Source organism: Chamaea fasciata, unplaced genomic scaffold, assembly GCF_029207755.1.
Source record: "Chamaea fasciata isolate MVZ Bird 193981 ecotype frontalis unplaced genomic scaffold, bChaFas1.0.hap1 SCAF_9, whole genome shotgun sequence".
Taxonomy (NCBI): Eukaryota; Metazoa; Chordata; class Aves; order Passeriformes; family Sylviidae; genus Chamaea; species Chamaea fasciata.
Window position 1 is genome coordinate 11,608,242 of NW_027094094.1, and position 22,327 is coordinate 11,630,568.

Consider the following 22,327-nt stretch of genomic DNA (forward strand, 5'->3'; position numbering starts at 1 on the left):
GATTGAATCTGGAGAAACCTCTGAGGAGCAAAGAAACAATTCTGTGAGGAGGAGCCAGCAAAGCTTCACACTTTCCCAGTGCTTTGTGTCTTCTTACTGATCTTTCAGTGAGGGGCAAACTCTGACTGAAACTTTTCCGCATTCAGGGACTCATAACACCTCTCCCATCTGGTTTTTCCTCTCTCATGTGGTGTCTTATAAAGATTAAACTCACACTGCAATAAAGGCTCCAATAAAGTCCTGCTCTCTTATATTTGCTTGAGCTTATCAAGAACTCAGTATCTCATTGCTCTTAATCTTTTGTCTGATTCTATCTAAATTGACTAATCATTTCAAGCGTAACTAGGACACTAACACAGATACACATGCAGTGCTCAAAACACAACATCATTTCCTGAGAAAGCAGGCTAAAAAGTAGACCAGTCCCCATGATCCACTCAGTTCTTGATTTTTTTATATCACTGCCCAAGCATGGTGCCAATTTCTGACAACTGTAGTGGTATGAGAGTGTTTGTTCATTAGGAATTGAACCAAAATCCCATCAGGATTATTTCATATGGATCTTGCCATCTGTTGGCCTTTCTGTGCTCCAAGTACAGACCAGTTACCTAGAATGGAAAGACATGATTTCCCATTATCAGTCTCCTCATACATTCATTTCCCCATCACTGGATGACTGCCCTGATTTTTCTTTGTTACAAGATGCAGCTAGAGTTTGTACCTACATGTGTTTAACCTAGTTCAGCATCCTGCATTATATCTCCCTTTCCATGAGAAAAGCTAATCACACCATCCAACTTTAAGCTCAGCATGGAAAAATCAGAAATTCACTATCCTGCTAGTAAGCACAGTGAAAATATTGAGCTCTGCTTCTGCAGGGACAGAGCACATTATCACTCAATATTAGAGAAGCAAAGCAACTCAGGCTGGCATCAGATCAGAGATCCATGCAACAGAGGAATCTCAGATGGCACTGACTTACATCAAAAATATCCAGTGATGCCAACTGATGTTCATATATTTGGTCTATGCTTGATGGAATTTTTAGTTTTCCCCTTCACTTGGCAGGTTCAAATCATGTGAAAACTTAGATTTGCTGTTTATGTAAAAGCAGTTGAACTCACATTACCTGGAATGACTATCTTTGGGAATCCACCACTGTTTATGTGGAGGCCTCTTTCTGTTTTTTCTCAGACGTAATTTACCCTCTGACTTCATATCTGTCCATTCTCCAGTCTACCTATCCTATGAGCCTTTCAATTACTGGCTTTCTTCCCATATACATTTCCATATAGACATGGGAATATATATGTATATTCCCATATAGATCACCTGTTTGGTGAGGGTAGGACTGTATCTTCCCCCTACCATCTTATTTCTCACCATCCATGTTAAGGAATCACCCCCTTCTAAATTCACCTAATGCATTTTTATTCCTTTTAGCACTTCGTTGTCTCTTTACAAATCCCCTGCAATTTTTCATTGAGAAAGTGACACAAAAATAACACTGATTGCACTGTGCAAGGAAAGTATTCAGCAGGATTCTATTGGTAGTATGGAAATTTCAGTCTGCCCAGTCCCTCCATACCATTTACAAAACAGTAAATGAAATAGGCTTTTGCTGGGTCACCGATTCAATAATAGGGGTTTTGGAAAAACAAAATCCTCACGCATCACCTCTAATTTTCTCCATCTGTGAACTTGCAAGGGCTTCTGCAATTCTTCTTCCAAAATTTTGCACCGAGTCTGTTCCCTTAACAGTTCCTTCTGCATGTGATTAAACTCCCATCTGAAGACCAGTATAAAATAAAAAGAAAAAACACACCAAAAATACTTCAATGTGTCAATGTGACCAAGGCACTAATGTGGACATTAACAAATCATTCTCCCATGCACTATAGTGCACAGGAAGCACTACATGGAAAGCACGGAGTCCCTTTGCCACTATAGCAATACTGTGGTGGCAAAACCTATCAACACTGATATCACTAAACAGGTGGAACCATAAAATAACACACTTGGACCTCTTTACTTGCTTCATTAAGAATGGCTCAGAAAAGAGGCTCCCAGGGAATCTACTCCACACACTACTGGATCTAACTCTTCACATCTTCCCACGTACATTAAGGCCAGAAGGACAGTTAGTTCAACCTACAGATCAGTTATGGGCCATATCCAGTTACCCCTGTGTTGAATTTAACAGTTCGTGTTTGAAAGGTTTTAAATCTACATGGCTTGCACAATCCATTAAATAAAGCACACTCCAGGACCTAAGTATGATGGACACCATTCCTAAGAGAACTGAACTTTGATTTCTTTTATTACATCTCCTCAAGGAATTTCAGAGGTGACTTGTTGCTGGATTTAAAATTAATTGAGCACTACCAAGATTCTTTGAGAGCTAGGCTTTTATGGTAGGGATAAGGGGCTGAAGGGCAGGGAAAAAGGCACATTTAGTAATGATCTGACCCTTGTCACTTTAGTGATGGGATCCTCTAAATTCTCCAAGGTCAAAAGGGGGTGGAAGTTTGTGATGTGCCTCCTCCACCACTGAATCTTTTCCTACTAAGCCCAGAATTGCATTTAGCTCACTAGAGAGAAAAAGGCCTTTTTTAAACTGTGAGGTTGGACAAGGTTGTGGAAGAGGAAAAAAACCCTCAAATTTCAATTGGCAAATCAGGAAAGCTAATTAGCAGCACAAATGATAAATGGAGTCTTTTCGACAGGCAGTTTTCACGATGGTTTTGGACTTCATTAAAGTATGAGACTGCTCCTGCAGTTAGCAAGAATTGATCCACCCATCATGGCATGCAGCACACTACACTTCAATACCATCACTGAGTTTCAATACAGTAACAGACTTTCGGCTGAATGCATTTGGGCAGCAAGTTCAAATCCCATTCCTATCTGCAGTCAGTCGATGAAAACTGCAATTGCTAATGTTGTGTGTCCAGTTCTCCTTCCTGTTTCACCAAATCAAACTGGCATAATTCCACTGGAGTCAATGGGACTGTCCATGGACTGAAGTTAATTTGTTCTGCTGAAAGCCATGGAATTATACTGATAAACTAAAGATCTCACCCAAAACTGGAAGCTACACTGAACTGCTAGAGTGGTTGTCTGCTAAAAATGTAACTGCCTCTCTTTACAAATCAAGACTCATTCCTAGTAAATGACCACAGTTTCCCATCAGGAAAGAATACACCTCAAATACAGGAGAAGTAAACAAGAAAGGAAGCATTAGGCTGGAGAAAGAGGAGATAAATCAGGTTTGAGCTATTAAATTGCTGTTCCAAAGAAACAAAACCTTCAATGAAAATTTAACTAAACCTTTCTCATAATATCATAAGATCTGTATATAAATCTGGAGAGAGCTCTGAAAACACAGTTTTGTTATAAATATGTCAAATGTCTCCCAAACTCCGTGGATTGCTTAACCAAAAAGAGTTCCACTAATCTAGGCCTTGTACCACTGTACCACTAAGTAGGTCACTGGACTATGAACACCTTTCATAGTGTTCAAAGCACTTTTCTGCTGCTGTCAGGTCTATTCTGTAGGCAGTAACTCATGGTACAAAGGGAAATATGGAAACTATTTTAACTTTGGCCAACATCTCTTCTTTCCTCACTACTATATTTCAACTTTCCTAATTGTTGCTAAGTTGTTTAATGAATTAAATCCAGTCTGTGTTTGAGGTCAAACCAAACCCCTTCACCAAGGTATAATGTTTGTTGATACAAGTCTTTACTATGTATAAACCATATTTTCTGTCTCAAAATCATGGCTGCAGTCACTATGGAAATGTATTCCACTGGGTTTCCTACCTGAGCTCCTCCACATTAGCCACACTCTTGCCAAGTATTCCCTTCTCACGCCTAAGTTTTTTGATCTCCAGCTTGAGAATGCGCATGTCCTCCATCCTCTGCCGGTACTCGGTCTCGCCCCTGTTCAGGATGGCCTGCTGGATTTTTATCTTCTCATAGAGCAGGGCCACCTCATCATTGCGATGGATAAGCTGGGTCCCCAGGGCACGTCTCTCAGAGAGCACCTGTGGGCACAGCGCAAAACCAGAAACTCAGTTACACTTGCTGCACACAATCCCAGAGCATCATGAAAATACTTGTATCAGTCAACATTAAGAGGTTTCACTGTCATCAATTAAAGAAATGCAGCAAGAATCTAATAATTTCTCCTATAAGGGTTTGATCACCTAAATAGCACAAACTATAGATTTTTTTCACTTCAGTATCTTAACGTTTTGGTTTAAATGGCATTATAAAGCTTTAGTACTCTCACATTCACAGTAGCGAAGAATCTTCATCTTAAAAATACACTTGACAAATGAGGGAACAGAATGCAGGTTATTTGAAAACTCAAATTAGGGATTCCTACCTTGTCAAATTCCTTCTTATGCTTCAGTCTCTCTGCATCAGCTTCAGCAATGATTTTTAGGAGGTTTTTCTCTTCTGCCTCCTGATTTGCAATATAGGCTCTGGCTTCCTGAGCCTGTTTTGTCATCTTAAGCAGTTCAGCCTGATGGAGATAAAGAATATAGGTGAACAACTGTTAATTAATAACTTCCCCTTACAGAAACCTATAATTAAGAGTTAGTTAAAAATATTTCATACATTCTTTTAGCTTCCTGAGAGGTACACATTTTGTTAGTTTTTGAGAACTAATCACCAAGATAATCAAGCATGAAGAGCCATAAAGAAATACTGTAAATACTATTTTAATGTAATTGTCTTAAACACAATAGAAATTTTTAAAGACTTTTATCTATGACAATGGTTCAAGTTGTGATTCAGGGATGCCTTATTTAATTTTTTTAGTTATACAGCACATATTTAGAAAGCTCTTCAATGGAGTTGGTATTCACAGTCAGTCTGGGATGTGAGAAAGAACAGCTCACCTTGCAGAATAGGGCAACAATCTCTGCTGTATAATACGAAACAGCATCAACTCAAGAAAGGCTTCAGAGTAGAATAAAAGAATTGGTGGCAACCAGGAAGATAACAGCAAGACTTAGGAGCCACAGAATTTTGTTCAGTGAATGTATAAATGAGGAAGACTGTGAAAAGAGGGGCTGTCCCTAAGCAAGGAGGAGTAATGCACTGCTCCAACAACTGTACAGTACCAACACAAACTAACACTGGAACGTGCCCAGATATTCCATCCCACTGTCACAAAATCTATAATTCAAGGCATGTATGTAGATTAAAAACTAACAGGGTCTTCCTGGATTATTAGAAGTTTTTATCACTGCTAGGCTATTAGAGCCAAGGTGAAACTAGCTGACCACAGTTCACTTTCACAGATAGGAAAACTTTCAAGCCTCAACTCAAAGACTTTGCTACAACTCTGACCCTTATAAAGGATGATTTTCAAGCTGCCTTTGGGGAACAAGCATCATCCAAAGCTGAAAGAATGAGGCTGTGGTGAAGGCTGCACCTGCAAAAACATTGATTTAAGACAGAAATAGTTCTATCATCATAATAAAATAGCTTGTTCCATTCTTATTTTCTTTAATAAAATCCTCATTTTCCTATATGTGCAAGACATAGCTCTCTTATTCAGTGTCAGATACTCATCAGAATTCATCAGCTGAATAAAAATGCAAGTCACTTCATCTCGAAATGCAATCAACACTGTACAAAAACTGCCCACAACTGTAAAACTGCTCATGTGTTCAGCATTGCTGGATAATATTTTTTTTAATAGATCACAATTCTATGGTCTCCTTATGTCAGAAAAATATGAACTGTAAACAAGAAGTGCCATTAGATGTGGTCAGCAAACACTCATATAAACAAATCTCATTGGAACACACTCAGTTAAAATAAATCTAAACTGCCTTGCTTAGTAAGGAACGTAAATACTTAAAGCCACACAAGGATTTTCAGTTAGATTGAATATGCTCAGAACAACAGTATGAGGGTCTGTGTACATCAGGTAATAGAAAAGGAAATGAATAAACACAGTCATTGGGCAAGCAGAAAAATGGTCACATCTGAAACTGCTGTAAATCAGCACAGCTCAGTTGAAGTTGGTTCAGAGAATTTGTAAGAACTGAAGAACAGTCAGCAAGAAAAAATAACATATATGGGACCTATACCAATATCTCAAACCAAACTCATTCTAAATTCTTGTTTAGATTCTGAAATATTAGTGCAAGTGATACTTCTATTGGTATACTATAGAGGTGGGGAAAACGTGAGTTTTACTAAGTTAAAACTGGGACTGAACACGGAATGCTGAAATAACAAGTCAGATTTTATATTCAGATTTCCATAAAATGCTAAAAAAAAAAGGCATAAATATCTACAAAATTATACAAAGCACTTGACTTGCCAGCAGCTACCAGTCTCAAGGGCCATAGATAGATTTTTGTCTCAATATTCAGATTCTTTGTCAATCAACTTTAACCTGCAGCCCTGCATGAAGGCCAACTGAAGCCAAAAGATGGCATTGTACTGGCTTTAATAGAGCTTGGATTTACCACAGTTAGACATTTTTAAGGCCTTTACGCCATCTGAGGTGAGCATGTGTGTATAACCTCATTCCTATGAATCCCAGTCCTCCATGATTTAGCACATTCTTTAAACTTATTTGCCAGGAAGAGTTTTCTTACTTCTTTCACATCAGTGTGAACAGGATAAATTGATGCTGACTTGCAACACAAATAATTGGGTTTTCCTGTGCCTGTGACTATCAGATCCCTCTGAATTCTCTCTGGCTTAGTACTCAGCAGTGACACCCAGGTAGAAGACCACAATGCCCTGAAGCAAGTCGGCAATGTCATGTCAGTGTATGGACAAATCTGCTGGTGAATAATTGAGTGGGTAAACCATGCAGCAATCATATGTTTGTCAAATAAATGGCAGGCAGGTTTGAGGTGATGAGACAGAATAGGGGACTAGTTAAGGCAGAAAGCTGCAGACAGGGAATGAGATGCTGTTTGACTTCTCCATCACTGATAGAACATCTCTGAGACAGATCAGGTACAAGAATACAAATTCATCACCCTTTTACAAAGCCCTATTGACATCTTGTCATACCTATAATGTACTGAGAGAGGCTGAAAATTTAAGGAGTCAGTGCAGCAAAGCAATAAACTGACAAAAGAAAACATTGTGAAAAGTGACAGGGAACTTTTGTTTTTTGGGGGTATTGTTTGCATTTTTTTCTGATATTTTTTTTTCTAGTGCTTAGTGAAGATTAAAAATAAACTCCTGTGAACAAAACTCCATAAATCTTTTTGGAGTACAGCAAATTGGGTTAAGATACCACCACAAATCTAAAAGCTTATCTAAGGATGGGCTGCAGCCAGCACTGAGAAAAAGAACCCATGCTTCAAGCTCAGATTTTCTTTGATTTACAACAGATTCTTGCTGCTTTATACCACAATATTAAAATAACTTCCTGTGCAGAAGGACCTACTAAAAGGCGTTGCCTAACTCCCAAAAGACTAATGTTTGCTAGTTATACAGAAATACGACATTGTGCAATATAATGGGGTTTGCACTTAAAAACAGTGGAAGGAAAAATGGTCTTAACAAGAAAAAGGTTGAGTTTTATGGGTCTACATTAAAGCATTTGCTAGAATCAGTTTATCCACAGAATCAACATTTCTGCAAGCAAAATGGAACTTTTTAGTAAAAAATGTTCAGTCGCCAACAGATTTAAAGCTTCCAACAGACAATTCAGGACTCTTATTACAATTATAGGCAGAGATTAAATTTGTCAGATACACAGATTTCTGAAACTAGTATCTCTAATTGGTACTGAGATCTTGTGCTTCACTTACAAAACAGTTTCTTAAAATACAGCAAAACAACTACCATAGGTCAGAACACAATGCAGTTTGTGAAATCATGGAATCCACTCTTTGAAAGAAAGTATCTGTATCAAGGCTCTTACTTTCAAAGACTCTTTCTCGTCCTCTGACTGCTGGAATTCCACATGAGCTTTCTCAAGGGCTACATCCTTTTCTCTGAGCTCCTCTTTCAGATGATCCAGCTGACGTGTGGCAGTTTTCAGTTTCATCTTCATTTCTGCTATCTCATCCTAATAGAATAGGAAGTGTGATCCCAGAGAGGGTTAAAGCAAGAGATTGTTTGTGATGTGGAGTTCAGGCTATTTCGATACTAGAAAATGTAGCCATGGTGCATGAAAGTAGATCTGTTGTACCTACCATAAGACATCACTTTTTAATCCAACAGAACAAAACAGTTTCATTAAACAACATTTTTTTGTTTATGCCAGCATAACATGGTAATTAAAAAAAAAAAAAAACCTTTAAAAGATACACTGAGAAAAATTATGACCATCAATCATGAGTTTAATAAGACATTTAATATAAAGTGCAGGACACACTGTAAGAACAAGCAGTCAATCCAAATCAGTAAGATTCTGATCATGTCCATCTCTTTTCATGCATCTAATAACATGCTTTTCCAATGAGGTCATACATAGTTAGGCACAAATCTTTGGAGAGAAGCTTATTTTGTGCAAGCAAGCATAGCCCTCAGTAAGATACCAACATATGCTAGCTTGCACAGAGGTGCAAAGTGCAAAAGAGGGCTCAGTGTTTGAGAAGGCTTTGTGAAAATATTTAGCATATACTTTAAGCTCAAACACAGAGCAAAAAGGCTGGTAGCACTGAAGAGAGATCAGGTCTGTAGGAACACTTCTACTCACAGCACAAAGGTGCCTGCCTGCACAAAATTAGCATTTCAGCTCAGCACAGTGACAGCACATGTTATGCCATGAAATGGAAGCTAACAGAGTCAATGCTTAGAGAGACAGGTTCTTCTGGATGTAATGAAAGCAGCTTTCGAGGCTATTACTCCTCTGCTAGAAACTACCACCTCACAGAGAAGACATCATAATCTCTCATGTGAATACACCCTCTTCCACTACCAAACCAGGGTAGCTTAAAGCTCCTCCAGCACTATCCACCATAGGTATGGATTTACTCGAAAAATGAGGGATGTTTTTTCTTGCATGAAGTGCTTAATGTAGCTGAGCAAGATCTTGAGTCACGGCAATCTTCACCCAAACAGCACAGAGAAAGTACTGATCAGTGGTAATATGTCACTAGGCCCAGCTGTTTGCAAGTTCAGCAACTTCCATGAAAGCAAAAGTTATTATAAGCTGTCTTTGGTACACAGCCTATAAATATCTTTAGTGTTGAAAAAGATGACAGAGATTTAGCATACAAAGCCCAGACACACCCAAATACATTCTTAATTCTGTACTTAATGCAGAACAGAACCCAAAGACCAAAAGGCTGTTCTGTTTTCCAACTCAGCACATAGATTCCTGTTCTTTATAAATAACCAAATTTATTTTGTTTTAAAACAAAAACAACCAGGAAAAAAAAATCATCATTGTGATTTTTCAACCTTATTTCTCCTGAGAGATTGTTTGGGAGCACGCAAGGATCCCAACACTGCATCCACTGATGAGAGGCTAAGGTCAAGTAAAGCATCCCACATAAATGGCAAAATGGTGCATTCCTCATAAAATTCAGCACACAGCTGGTTAGGAACTTTGACAGTTCATTCCCACATGCTTCTCAAACAAAACACCGACCTATTCAAACCTAAGTATAAATTTGTAATTTACTGTATATGTTTATGTCATGAATACTTATTTGGAAATAACTCAAGGCTTAAAATTACAGCTATCCAGGGTCCCAATGTCTGCCAATTACAATAGGATTTGTGTAGTATTTTAGATCTTTACATTAGAATAACGGAATATATCCTTAAGTGGTCTGTTCTCTTCTTCTGGTATTGTTAGTGAGATTCCCAAGGAGAAGATATGAATGGAAAGAATCATCTCCTGAGGAAAATGACACTCTCTGAAAGAAACAAGCAAGGTGGAAGCGTTTGGTTCTTGTCAGAAAATTCCACTTCAGCTGGAAAAGTGTTCCCTCTGCTTCCTAAATCATTATTTACAGTAATGTGCACACTCATTCAGGGCTAAGGCAATCTTATTCCCCTTATACCCTATTTCACATACATGCATACAACTCCTAAAGGGATAAAAGAGACTGAAGGCAGGATGGCTTTATGATTCTGTGGCTCCAGTGTACCATGATTTTACGCATGGTTTGAAGCAGGGATATTTCCACATGATGACTGTGGACTCCTATTTCCAGTCCAAATACAAATGGTGTAGATAAAACTTCAGGGATCTAAAACATTCATTTCCCCAAAACCCACAGGAATGAAGAAACCACTTCTGCCATTGATCCAGTGAGCTTCCCTTTAACAAATTAAAATTAAATCAGGAAAAAAACAAGGACATAGAGAGAAACATAAGGAAAATGTATCCTTTTACCTTAGCTTCAATCAGATTTTTACTGTACAGGGTCCTCTCCGCTCTCAGAGTTTCGCAAAGGTTTTGTTGCTGTTTTAATTTAATCGTTTGCTCTTGTACTTCCTTCTCATAGTCACAGATCTGTATTTGATGTATTTCAAGATCTTTCATGTGATGGAGGACCTGGAGGGAAAGGAAAGGAAAGAAATGAACCTGATTAAACCATCATCACAAGATTACAAGGATGGGAAAAAGTTTGCGATTTTCTTCTAAAACAACAAATTCAAATTCCTGTGATAAGAAGTTTAACTACAGCTGAAAATTACTCCAGTACAAATACAGGTTTAACCTTTCTGACTTTCTTATGTGGGACAAAATTGTATTTTAATCTGATACCTAGGTTTTACTCTAGACTAAAACTTGTAGAGGTGCACATATTTAATTTAACAACAAGGTACTGGAAGAAAATATTGCCACAGAGTGGGTGCAATAAAACCAACATAAACAGTTTCCATCAATAGACTTAGTTTATTTATGAAGCAAACCTAGATTTTGGACATTGTTTTGGATGTCAGCTGTATGATAAGATGAATTAACACACGTGTTTTTCCAAGAAGCCCTGCATGTACTCTTACATTCTAACAACCCATTCTAATTTTTTTTTAATGAGCAAGTGACCACAAACTGTTGATGATCACAAACTGTTCATATATAATTACTATAATAAGAAAGTCAGTTAATGTAACTTACACTTGGTCTAAATAAGTAGATAATCACCATTAGTTGTTTCCATGAAAGGTTAGAAATAATTATGTGAAGATTACCTAAGGAGAATGGAGTATTGTAGACTACAGACAGAAGATGATCACATGCAGTATAAATAAACAAAAATGAAAAAATTTATAGACACCTTTATTAAGCAGTTACTACCATAATAATACATAATTATTGCTATGTAAGAGGAGCAAAAATAGAAATAGTTGCTAATCATTATGATGAAATTCTAATTTATTTTTTTAAAAACACAAAAACCTTTGTCCTGCTATACAAAGCTGAAAACTGAGGAGCTCAAGGAAGCAGCATTCATATAGCATTCAGCATTACAAAAAATAAGAAATAAAAACAATACTAAGGAGCATACACATCAAAAACACAGTTTACCATGTTCACTACCCAGGAGGAGGAAACAATGCCATGCTTAAAGCTAAGAAAAAAATTAGGCATTTAAAAAGCTGAGGAATCATACAGACAAAATCCAGGGGAGAAGTCCATTTCCAAATGCAGTTCATATCCCTTTCTCCTGACTCCATTTTTGAAAGTAGAGATTTGGGCTAAAATTCATCCTTGTATGTCAAAGCAGAAGAAAACAAATGTTTACATCAAATAGAAAATAACTGCAAAGCTTGCAGTTTACAGTGTTATAAACTGCAGTAAAGCCTTGGGGAGGCCTAACTATGGGGCAGGAGCTTAAATAATTAAATATTCTATCAGGTACCTCCAACCAACTTTGAAGATAGGAGAGAGCTAAATATCAAAAATTTTATTACAGAAGCAGGAATACAATTCCAGCACATCGTAGCTGACTTCAGGTGATCCCAGGAACTGCTTACAATGCAATACAAAAACACAGTCCCAGTTTATAACCTACTCCTGCCTTTTCCTTTGCTGTTTAAACAATCTGCCAATAGTAATAGCACAGAGAAGAAATCAATAAGGCGTGTTTTCTATCTGCACTATGGTGATCATAGGCTGGAGCAAGATTTGAAAGTAGGTCACTGCATTTGTGAGTGTTTTACTTGGTTCTGATACAATATAAGTGCAGTAAGATTGTGGACAAAGTTTTCTGAGTTTTACTCACAGGCTAGATGCTGACTTTGCTTTTTCAGGAATGATTAAACCCAAATAATTCTCTCTTATAAATACAGAAAAGATGCAGGCAATGTTTCACAACACAGCCCCGAGGGAGGCTGAGCATCCTCAATTCTTATTTAGTCAGTAGGCACACTAGACCTCTCAGATTTGGCAATGAGCGTCCAAAGCTAAGTATAAAGGATTTGGTATTCATAGCTTTTCCTGTATCCTCATAGCTTTTTTATTTGTACACTTTACTATCATCTACCACTGGTTACCTCTTTAGTTCTATGAACCTACCCAATATGTCAGTAATGGTGCTGTCCTTATTTGTTTATCCATTTTTAACCACTCCAGGAAGTGCTGCCGTGGCCTTAATGATATGCCTAATGAACACAGCGTTTTTCAAAAGATTATGTGAATTTAAAAAAGGAAACGTATCTTTTTCATTTTCCTGGATAGGTTGTTAACTGTAAATTTAACATTTTAAAAGGCTTTATTTGAAAAAAAGCCAACATATTAAGCACTGGTTTTGTGACTCCTCAGAAAACACAGCTTGGGAACAGATGAGGCTGAAAGGCATACTTCACTGCCTGCTTTTCAGCAGCCTAAACCTCACACAGAGAAACCACCATTTCATAATTTAAGGATTTCAATTCAAAAAGGAAAAAAATCCACTAAAAGTTGTAATACAGACTATATAACAAAGAACAACAGATGTTTTTTCTCACTCGTGCTGGCTAATCTAGAAGTAAGACTTTCAACAAGTGTCACGGACTTGAAAATAAGCAGTCAGCCAAGGCAATAGTTAGAAGAGGAAGTCATGCATGAATTCTCACCCCAAAAATATTTTACTGCTGTGTATATAACTTTGCTGACTCTGTTCATCAGTTAATAGTAAATGATGATTTTGAGAAATGAATTCTGCAGCTCTGTAGAGTATGTGCTGCTATAAATAGCCAGACAGCTTTCAGAGCCAGTATGGCTACATATCTGGGCTTAGATGGGTTTGGCCCTTTTCCAGGTCTTATGCAATTCCAAAGGTGGGGTGCAACCTCCTGCAAAACTAGGTTGGTGGCAAAATGTGAAGGAAGAGCACAGACTGGCCACAGCTTTACTGCCATCAGTAGCTCATTCCCCACCAGCTGTGAATTGACTCCTGTAGTTTTGACACAGCTTCTCAAGGCTGAATAGGTCAATCAGTGAACCTAAGTATCACCTATTTACATAATAATCCTGATCCTATGTCCTCCTACCCTGCATTTGGACTTGACAGACAAGTCTGCTGTCTCACATACTCTCACGCTCAAAACTGTTCTTGCTGCTCTACACCTGTAAGCAGAGGCAGGAACTGCCCTTTGGTGAGCCAAGGAAGCCTGCCAGTCCTTTGGAAACTTGCAGTCACAATGCAGGCATGATTATACAATCAGCCCAAATGTCATAAGCCATTTACGGAGCCTCTGCCTTATAAGCAGTGATAGAAAATTTACACCCGAAGTGGCAGGGGGAAAAAAAAAGAAAAAGTCAGCAAGCAAACATTTGTCATTCTCACCCTCAAAGTATTATGGGCAACCCCAAACAGAATTAAAAGAAAGAGCCTTGTAGTTCTGAGTGTTATGAATTACTCACTGGCCCTAGTTTACAATGTTCTTAACTCATATCTACACTGTTAGAAATGCACCATGAGGGAAAGAAGCAAAATATGACTTTGCAACAAAGACAAATCTCACTTTTGTGGAATATTATTTACAAGGAAATGACAAGAGGTATTCTAGGCAATGGAGCATATACCATTCCAAAATGATTTAAAAGCCCCTGGTCACATGAAGTTGGAAGGATAATTTTACTGTGGAAAGATAGCAAATAACTTCTGAGTTGAAACTGCTTGAAAGCTTATCCCAGTAAATCAGCGAGATCCTTGGAGGGCTCTCCAATGTGACACTCAGCAATTAATGGAACATGTTAAGAACATGTTCCTGATTTTACTCCATCAGGAATAAAGTTATACATAATAATTGGCAGCAGGCAACACGAATTTTATGCAGTATTTCTCTGCAGCTGCTCCTGGAAAACTTGTTTTGCAGTCTAACTTGAACATGCTGAGATGTTTTCATATTTTGAGTAAGTCCTCAAAATATTAAGTACCTTACAAAGATGCCAAGCACTGTTAGGTCTCACTGGCCTCAATTTTAGGACAGCGGTTATATGCAAGATAAGACAGATATTTGATAAGATATTTGCAGATAAGACAGGACAATCAAAGTAAAACTTTCAACTGCATATGAGAGTTTCAAATGTGGGACTCGTGTAAGAAGTCAAGAGCCTGGGATTGAACTCCAGTCCTTGCTTCATTTCCCAAATGATTGCTGAATAAGAGCAATATATGGCTGGACTCCAAGTCTCACACAGAATTAGTAAGTCTCTCTCCCACTGATAAGGTTTCCCTAGAGAGAGCTGAAGCAGTAGCAGGCAACATGCATTGACAACAAGAAATATTTGTACACTGTATGAAGACCACAAATACAAGCTTTCTCCTATTGGCGTGTTAGAAAATTAATGAATCATCTCCACAGTTCTGAGAGTAAGACAGGAAAAAGAATGCCGTGCACAAAAAGCTGTTCCTACCTTCTCTTTGAGCTCACTCGTTTCCTTGATGAAACTCTCTCTCTCCTTCTCCAATTGGTAAATAATCTTCCTTTGTTTCTGAGCTTCTGTCTTATAATTTTGGATTTCTGATTCCAAGTTCTGTTTTGACTGTTCGTGGAGCTTCACCAAATCTATCTGCTTCTGAGTAGCATTTGTAGCCTTGATCAAGTTCTATAGGGAACAAAAATAATGAGTCTTCAGCTGGAAATCCAACACTGCCACCACTATGACAAAAGCATGCCATTGTCAAAGTGGATTATGGACTTTTCAATGTCATTTTTCCTTATCTAATTTGTTCACTTGAAATACTTGAACCCCAAATAAGATTTTAAAAAACAAAATCTCTAGCACAGCTGCTAAATAGAGCTTTTTCTGATTTGAAGTTAAAACACAAGTGTCTGCATTACAAAATACAATTGACAGGATTGTTTACAAGTGGATATAACTAATGACTGGAAAATCCTTACCAGCTTTAAGGCATTTTGATTGTAAAGCATGGCAATAGCCAGTAACATTAACGATAAAGCCAAATACACTTCTTTCTCATGTCTTAAATAGAAAGTTCAAGCTTGAAATTAACCAAGCTTACTTTAAAATTTTGCATAAAGATTCAACAGAAAACTTCAACATAACATCTTTACAAAATCAGTCTCCTGGTCCCACTTTAAAATTTCTTTCCCTATACAAAACAAATATTTGTTACCTGTCAAATCAGAGCCTCTGCTAGATTCAAGACACAGGAAAATGAATCTACACCAAATAAAGCATGTCAGAAATCATCTCTTAGCATTGAATTTAGTAGATAACACTTGAGGACTGCCCATAAAGATGAGATGCTATACTGCAGTACAACAACCTTGGGCTGATGGAAAACAATCAGTATGAGAAATAGATCTAAAAGCAAGGATTACTACTCAAACAGCCTGCCAAGCTGCAACACAGTGTATCAACATTCTGATTGTTCTTTTATAAGCAAGCACTTAGTTTGCCTAGATTAATACTAAACTTCATAAGATACACAGTGTAAAAGCACAGATGTAACAAACCCTTTGTATATCAAATATTGGGTTTGCAGTTTGAACTCCTTGATGGTTTATATGTTCAAACATGGAAATCTTCTGCGTGTTTATGGATATTAACAATATTTCACTGCACAGAAAAGAAGTAGTTTGTACATCTCCTTAAGGATATCTGAAGGCTTTAATGTTATGTATTCTACATTTCTGTATTGCTGTGAATGTTTAAGTTACAAGCATTTCATTCTCAAGTTGTGAGGCTTATCAATATGACCAATGCAAACTCACCTGGTTTAGCATATCCCTTTCCCTCACAAGCCCATCTATGGTTCTCTTGTCAGTCTCTGCTTGCTTTTTGGCTGTCTCTAACTCTAGACAAAAAGAGGAAAGAAAACGAATTCTGGGTTCAAACTGTGCAGCTGTTAAAAATGCAGAAACAATTTAATGAACTTTTTTTAAAGCCTTGACTTTACATGATCAGATCAAGTAGCTGTGAAAAGGTTTTACAACCCTAAGTACCGGCTGATGCCAATGCTCAGAAAACAGATCCACCTATTTCTGAGGCACTTACCTTTCTCCAGTCTGATTATTTGATTTTTTAGCATGCTTTTTTCATGTTCTGCATCAACTTTTTGTTCCTCTGCAGTACGCAGCTTATTCTGGAGAACATCTCTTACTTTGCTCAGCTTTGAAATTTCAAGGCGCATCTGAGCTGCTTCATCCTCTACCTCCTACAGAACAGCAACAAGGAAAGGGGAGAGAAACCATCCACAGAAAGAAAGAAAGAAGAAAATGATTTTTTGTTTGGTATACGCTTACTCCATGAAACTCAGGAAGAAAACGTATAAGTGCTGTGGGTCAGCTGCAGAAAGATAATTAGCTAATAGAACAATATTTAAAATAATTTAAACAAAGCCAGCTTGGGAAAGGAAAATGATAATCAAATCTTACACTTTAATGTGGAACATGATCAGTAAAGAACCTCCAGCTGCAAACCTCACACAGCACTACCCAATTAGCCCAGCAGACTAAAAACAGGCAGCTCTATTTTCATTTGAAGTACTAGGCAGTGACTGTGATGAGAAAGATATCTGTAGTGTGGTCTGGTTGCATGTCCCTAAATAGCAGGTATGTATTACCCCCACCTCTTTTATAACGTATGGCTTTAAAGAAAAAGCAAAATCTGGAGTCTGTCTCATTTGCTATACAACAGAGGAAAAAATAATCAATCAAAAAACTGCATTACTGGTTACTGGAAAACATAATCAATAATCACAACCGTCTTTTTCCTTTTAAGAAATAAGTGCGGCTTTGTATAATTCAGTGCCACTGCTAGGTTTTTCAGCCATCACAGACGACAGTGTTCCACTTACAGCCTCAGATACTTACTGTGAGATGGGGAATCCTGCTATGAAGCATCCTCTGGGAGAATGGGAATCTCCTCAGTTCTTACTGACAATAACCTTCAAGAGGTTTAAGAGTACTTTGACAATTCACATTGCCTAGCACTCAGCACACTCACTGCAGGATGGTATTGCTGGTACAATCCTTATAAAAACTGCACCCCAGATCATGACTAGGGGTCATAAGCTTTAGCAACTGGCTTAACTACTAATTGGGCAGTATCTTCTATTTTTTTTTTTGTTCCCAGAAGTCCATGTGCATGACTCTAAAAGTTCCATCAACTTTTCCTGAAATCAGGATAAGACCATAGAACCAAAATCCTCTGATACTCTAAAGTCCCAGATGTAAGTCATATTTGTAAAGTTCTAAACAATGATGGTAATGGTAATGATGAAACTGGATAACCTGGAAAAGACAGTAATTTGTTTTTAAAATAGGTATGAAAAACATCCTTTGGTTTGCCTAATAAAATACAAGAGAAGGAAAACTCCTACTGTCCTCCATTAAGGATCCAAATCAAAATCATCTATGTTGTATTAGTTGTGAACTGACCTTTTACTCTGTCAGAGGTTAGTTTCTATCAGACTAACAGTCTCTGTTGGCAAACAAACTTTTTATTCAGGTGAATGAGTCATACTCAATAAAACTCAAGAAGATAATTATTTTCTACCTGAATTATCTAATGTTTAGCGTTTTAACCTCAATGGTGACACAAAATACAAGATATGGTAAATAGCATAACAGCATCCAACATCCATACATTACCCTTTGTCAAGTGCTCTCAAAGTACCCTAAAAAGACTAAGCAGGAATCCTTTAATTCTTCCCCAACCAAAACTCATCTGCTTCTGAGTTGTATAAAATGACTGTTAAGTAACGTGAAGTCAGGCGAGAAAACCATTTAGATCTGAAAGTAAACACCATCTTGGTTACTTATATTTAACTTTCTCAACCAGTGCTGAGGGAGAAGAAATTTTACTGTTGAAAGCAATTCCCTTCAGTGGAAACTATCCAGGACACATTGTTATAATTTATTAACATTTTTCAATGGATTTTGGCAAAATTCAAATTACATTAATCATTTTAAGTTATTGCTTTTATTTGAAGATCTGAGGATTGAAAAGAGACCCCATGTTTGTGACCACCTATCCTTTATGAACGGAGTGTGTTGAGCATTTTAGTTCATGTGTTTTATGAAACAACTCCTCCAGGAGAACAGGTGGTACATGGTCAGATGACAACCTTGGAGACTACCATGACCAGGGTACTGCTATAGAAAGAATGGCATCCATCATCAGCCAGATCTATTCCTAAACTGCTCATGTTTCCTCCAAAACTACCCATGGGGAACTATCAGAACAAGAACTAAAGTCATCCCTGTCCCAAGTGGTAGGATGTCATTGGAATGACACAGCTGGTAGGACGCACCTTCTGGAACTTACTTTAAGTTGTGCTGTCTTCTGACTGATGTCCTTCATCACATCATCAATCATTGCACTCTGCTGCTCACTCTCCTCTGTGAGCTTTTGATATTTCATCTTCAGTTGCTCAAGTTCCTTACCAGCTTTTTCATTCAAGATCTGTTAGATTAAAGAACAATCCTATTATTTCTTCTAAATCTCATTACATATCTACATACATGTGAAGACAGGACCATCCTGCTACCCAGGAGATAAAAGCTGCTGCAGATTGTTGTCTGCTTAAAAGCCAGTCTTCACTGTTGATGAAATTACCAATACTACTAAATATGATACATGGTCATAATGACACGGAGAAATCATAATTTTAAATGAAAAACACATCCAGATTTTTTCTGGAAGCTTAGCAGGTCTTCATTGTAGGTGGTAGATAGATATTTAACTTCTTGTTAGGCATTTGGCATCCATCATATAATACAGCTTGCTACATACAATTACTGAAAATGAGTACGAGATTCAAATCACTTCAATCAGCAGAGGGCAGGTGAGCTCTGTTTTATGAGCAAGAATCCTACATTAATGTGCTAATAACATTTATCTGGGTACATGGTTTGCTGAGACCAGGACAAAGCATTTTTCTCTTTAATCTGTCTTCAGTTAAACATCTGGAATAGTGGTTTTGTGGTTTCTATACAGAACATATGTTTCAATACTGGAGGTACCAGATTTATCTTCTGCTTGATGGAAATTTCCTTGTAAATATCACAGATACAAATGAGAAAAGAACAACCATCATATTTTTCACTCCTGATGAAGTCAATATATATTGCGCCCTTAAAAACATGAAAGGAAGAGAAGTAGAATCTAGTGTAAAAACAAGGAATACTCTTTTTCATATTGCAAATGTCAGGATAACACTGTTTCGGGCAATCCTTTATTGAGTCTTAGACAGGAGTGGGATAAAGCTTATAGCAGCTGTATCAAACCACTTTCAATGTCATGCAAGAAAGGATATTTCATTAGAAATTTCTAATAAAATAAGAATCAGAATAAGAATAAAAGAATAGCAGGGATCACAAACAACTACAATTCAATTGAGACAATAACCTGATGAAATTTCAATAGCTGTGTCACCTTGTTTTGAAGATCTCTACCCTGATCCTTGCAGAGTTGGACAGCCTATGCTCTGGACAGACTTCTAGCAAAATACCATTCAGGGCCTTCACAGAGACTTTCAAGCCAGGACAGGCAAGGAAGACAATGCAGAAGTCTGGTTAATAAGCCCACACACAGTACTTTAGGTGAACTCCTGGTTTCCAGGATATTTGGATAATTGAATGTCCCTAAAATCCACACTTTGAAAGGCTGAAAGAGACTATAAAAAGGAGGAAGAATGGAACAGAACCAGGAATTGTACATACAACGTGATTGCCATGGCATATGATGGAACTGCCCTCAAAAGCTGCATCAAATCAGCGATATTGAGAGAAATAATCAAGTCTTTTCCCTCTCTCTTTATGTTGAGTATTTTATTAAGACTTTGTGTTGACTAAAAATTGGTGCAGACCTCAACCTTCTCAAATCAGGGACCAGAAGGGAAGAAAAAGCCATAAAAGTCATAAATTTACAAGATATACACAACTCACAAGGAAGTTTCCCTTGAGGTAGGACTGGTTTACAGTGATGAGATCTCCCCTGCCATTTACTGAAATTGCTCCTCTGAGAGTTTTTCAAAGTCAGGGGAAATGGACTGAAAACCTGAAAATCCACACACTTGCAGAACACTATGTTAGGACATGTACAGATAAAGTTTTTAGAAACAGAATGAAGAAAATCGATCAAAAAGCTTTATGAAGACAGTTCCATGCCCTTTCACAGGCTCGAGAGGCAGATAAAAATCATTGTGAAAAAGAAGAAAGAAAGGGATGCAGGTAAAATTATTTACCAATGCCACTGGACACAATCAATAGCAAAACTGGCAATATAGTCAGAAGTCCAACCTGGCAGTCTCCTGCTCCTATAGATCATCCATGCTCTTCACAGACTGTCTCATTTGCTGTGATTTTTCAAGATGAACAATATTATTGTAATCCACTACCGATTTCTGTGAGAAATCTATCTGAAATTTGTCAGCAAGCTTTACAGACTTATTTATTAGTAAATGAATATTTATATAAAAATAATTGTATATTAAAATTTAATAACTTAAAATAACCTCCCTCTCTCTCCTTTCAGAAAAATCCATTTTCTTCTTAACTACACATTTTACTCTAATCTTAGACCTGATGAATACAGTGTGCCATGTACCCTTACCTTCTGCTCTCTAAGATTATTTTCTATATTCAGTTGTTCCTCTTTGTCGTTCTCTATTTGTTGCTGTAACTTCTGGACCTCAGCTTGCTTGTTATCCATTTCAGCTAGAAGATTTTTCAGCTCAGTCTCCATTTTTTCCTTCTTTCGTGTCTCTCGTAATTCCTCGCTTTGACGCAGCTGGATTTCTTGCTGAAGCTATAATAACAGAGAAGAAAGCAATTTTAAATTCTGCTGCCTTTTACTCAGGACAACAAGTCTCCTCACCTCTCTGAATATGTTTGATTTTAAAAACAAGAGCTTCTATATTACTGCAAACACCACTATATCCCAGATCTTCTCAGAAGTAATAACATTTTCTAATGGTTGAATAAAAAATTCTGCATGAAGACCCTATTTATTGATTACAAAAATTTGTTAAACACCAGTCAGCTCACCCAGACAAAATTCAAAAAAATTCACAGTTCAAACATAAAAGCATTCTTTACTGCTATAAGTTACTTGCAAAGTGGTACTTTCTGAATGAAGCATTAAAATTAATTGGGGCTTGATGTTGCATTGCAAGGATTTTTCTTTTTATTATTCTCTCTGACTGGCAGAAACATTTATTACACTGATATTAAAGGAAAGAGAGAAATGTCAGACCAGTGATCATTTTCACGACTGGTCTCAGTCTTTCTACTCTGGAAGCTCTATGTGGGAACTCTGAAAAAGGAAATTTTTCTCATATTTAAGAGACTGTCTTGTGACTCCTGCTCTCTCCCTCCACAAAAATTTGATGGAGCAGAATCAGCAGAGAGGAGACACATATGGAAATCTTTGGTTCAGCCAGGGACCAGCAATTGAAAGATGTTCTTTTCTTAAAGATTCCTCCCCCTCTGAGCCCGCAGATGAAAAGTCGCCAGAACTGACAGGGTCTTCAAGAGGATCTTCAAAGAGACATTGTCATTTAAGCATTCTGAAGTGGAGAATAATTTCATACTGGAAGAATGGGAGGTGATTACAAATGCTGTTACCATTCTGTAAATTTAAGGGTTGATGAAGTGAGTATCAGAAGATTAAGGCTGCCAAGATTCAACAAGTTTTGACTCTTATCTCTCATGCCCACAATGCTGTCAGAAAAACAAAGATTTTATATTCTCTTCTAGTACATTTCCAGTCATCTTCTTTAGAAATAGAAACAATTTCTGTGCATGAAACCCAGACTGTTCATTACTTTCCTATTTGTGATTTATAAAAGACTGAAAGCAAAATGCTCCTTCTCTGTTCTTTGTTTAAGTGTGATTTTCTACTCTTCCTTTCTCCTGGTGTCTTGCTCCAGCCCCTATTTATATTCTGCTTTAATTCTTTCAT

The 22,327-nt window shown here is 37.5% G+C and overlaps 1 protein-coding gene across 1 annotated transcript in view; it reads right to left on the minus strand.

The window, feature by feature from the left end:
- CFAP58 (cilia and flagella associated protein 58) overlaps positions 1-22,327 on the minus strand; it is a 60,106-nt gene that overhangs the window by 24,017 nt on the left and 13,762 nt on the right. Inside the window, exons 5-14 of the mRNA XM_066190570.1 lie at positions 20,978-21,172; positions 18,689-18,826; positions 16,415-16,574; positions 16,132-16,214; positions 14,807-14,998; positions 10,352-10,513; positions 7,922-8,068; positions 4,394-4,534; positions 3,826-4,049; positions 1,678-1,789 (exon numbers count right to left, since the gene is read on the minus strand). Coding sequence (XP_066046667.1) covers positions 1,678-1,789; positions 3,826-4,049; positions 4,394-4,534; positions 7,922-8,068; positions 10,352-10,513; positions 14,807-14,998; positions 16,132-16,214; positions 16,415-16,574; positions 18,689-18,826; positions 20,978-21,172 — 1,554 coding nt within the window. The remainder of the gene's footprint in view (positions 1-1,677; positions 1,790-3,825; positions 4,050-4,393; positions 4,535-7,921; positions 8,069-10,351; positions 10,514-14,806; positions 14,999-16,131; positions 16,215-16,414; positions 16,575-18,688; positions 18,827-20,977; positions 21,173-22,327) is intronic.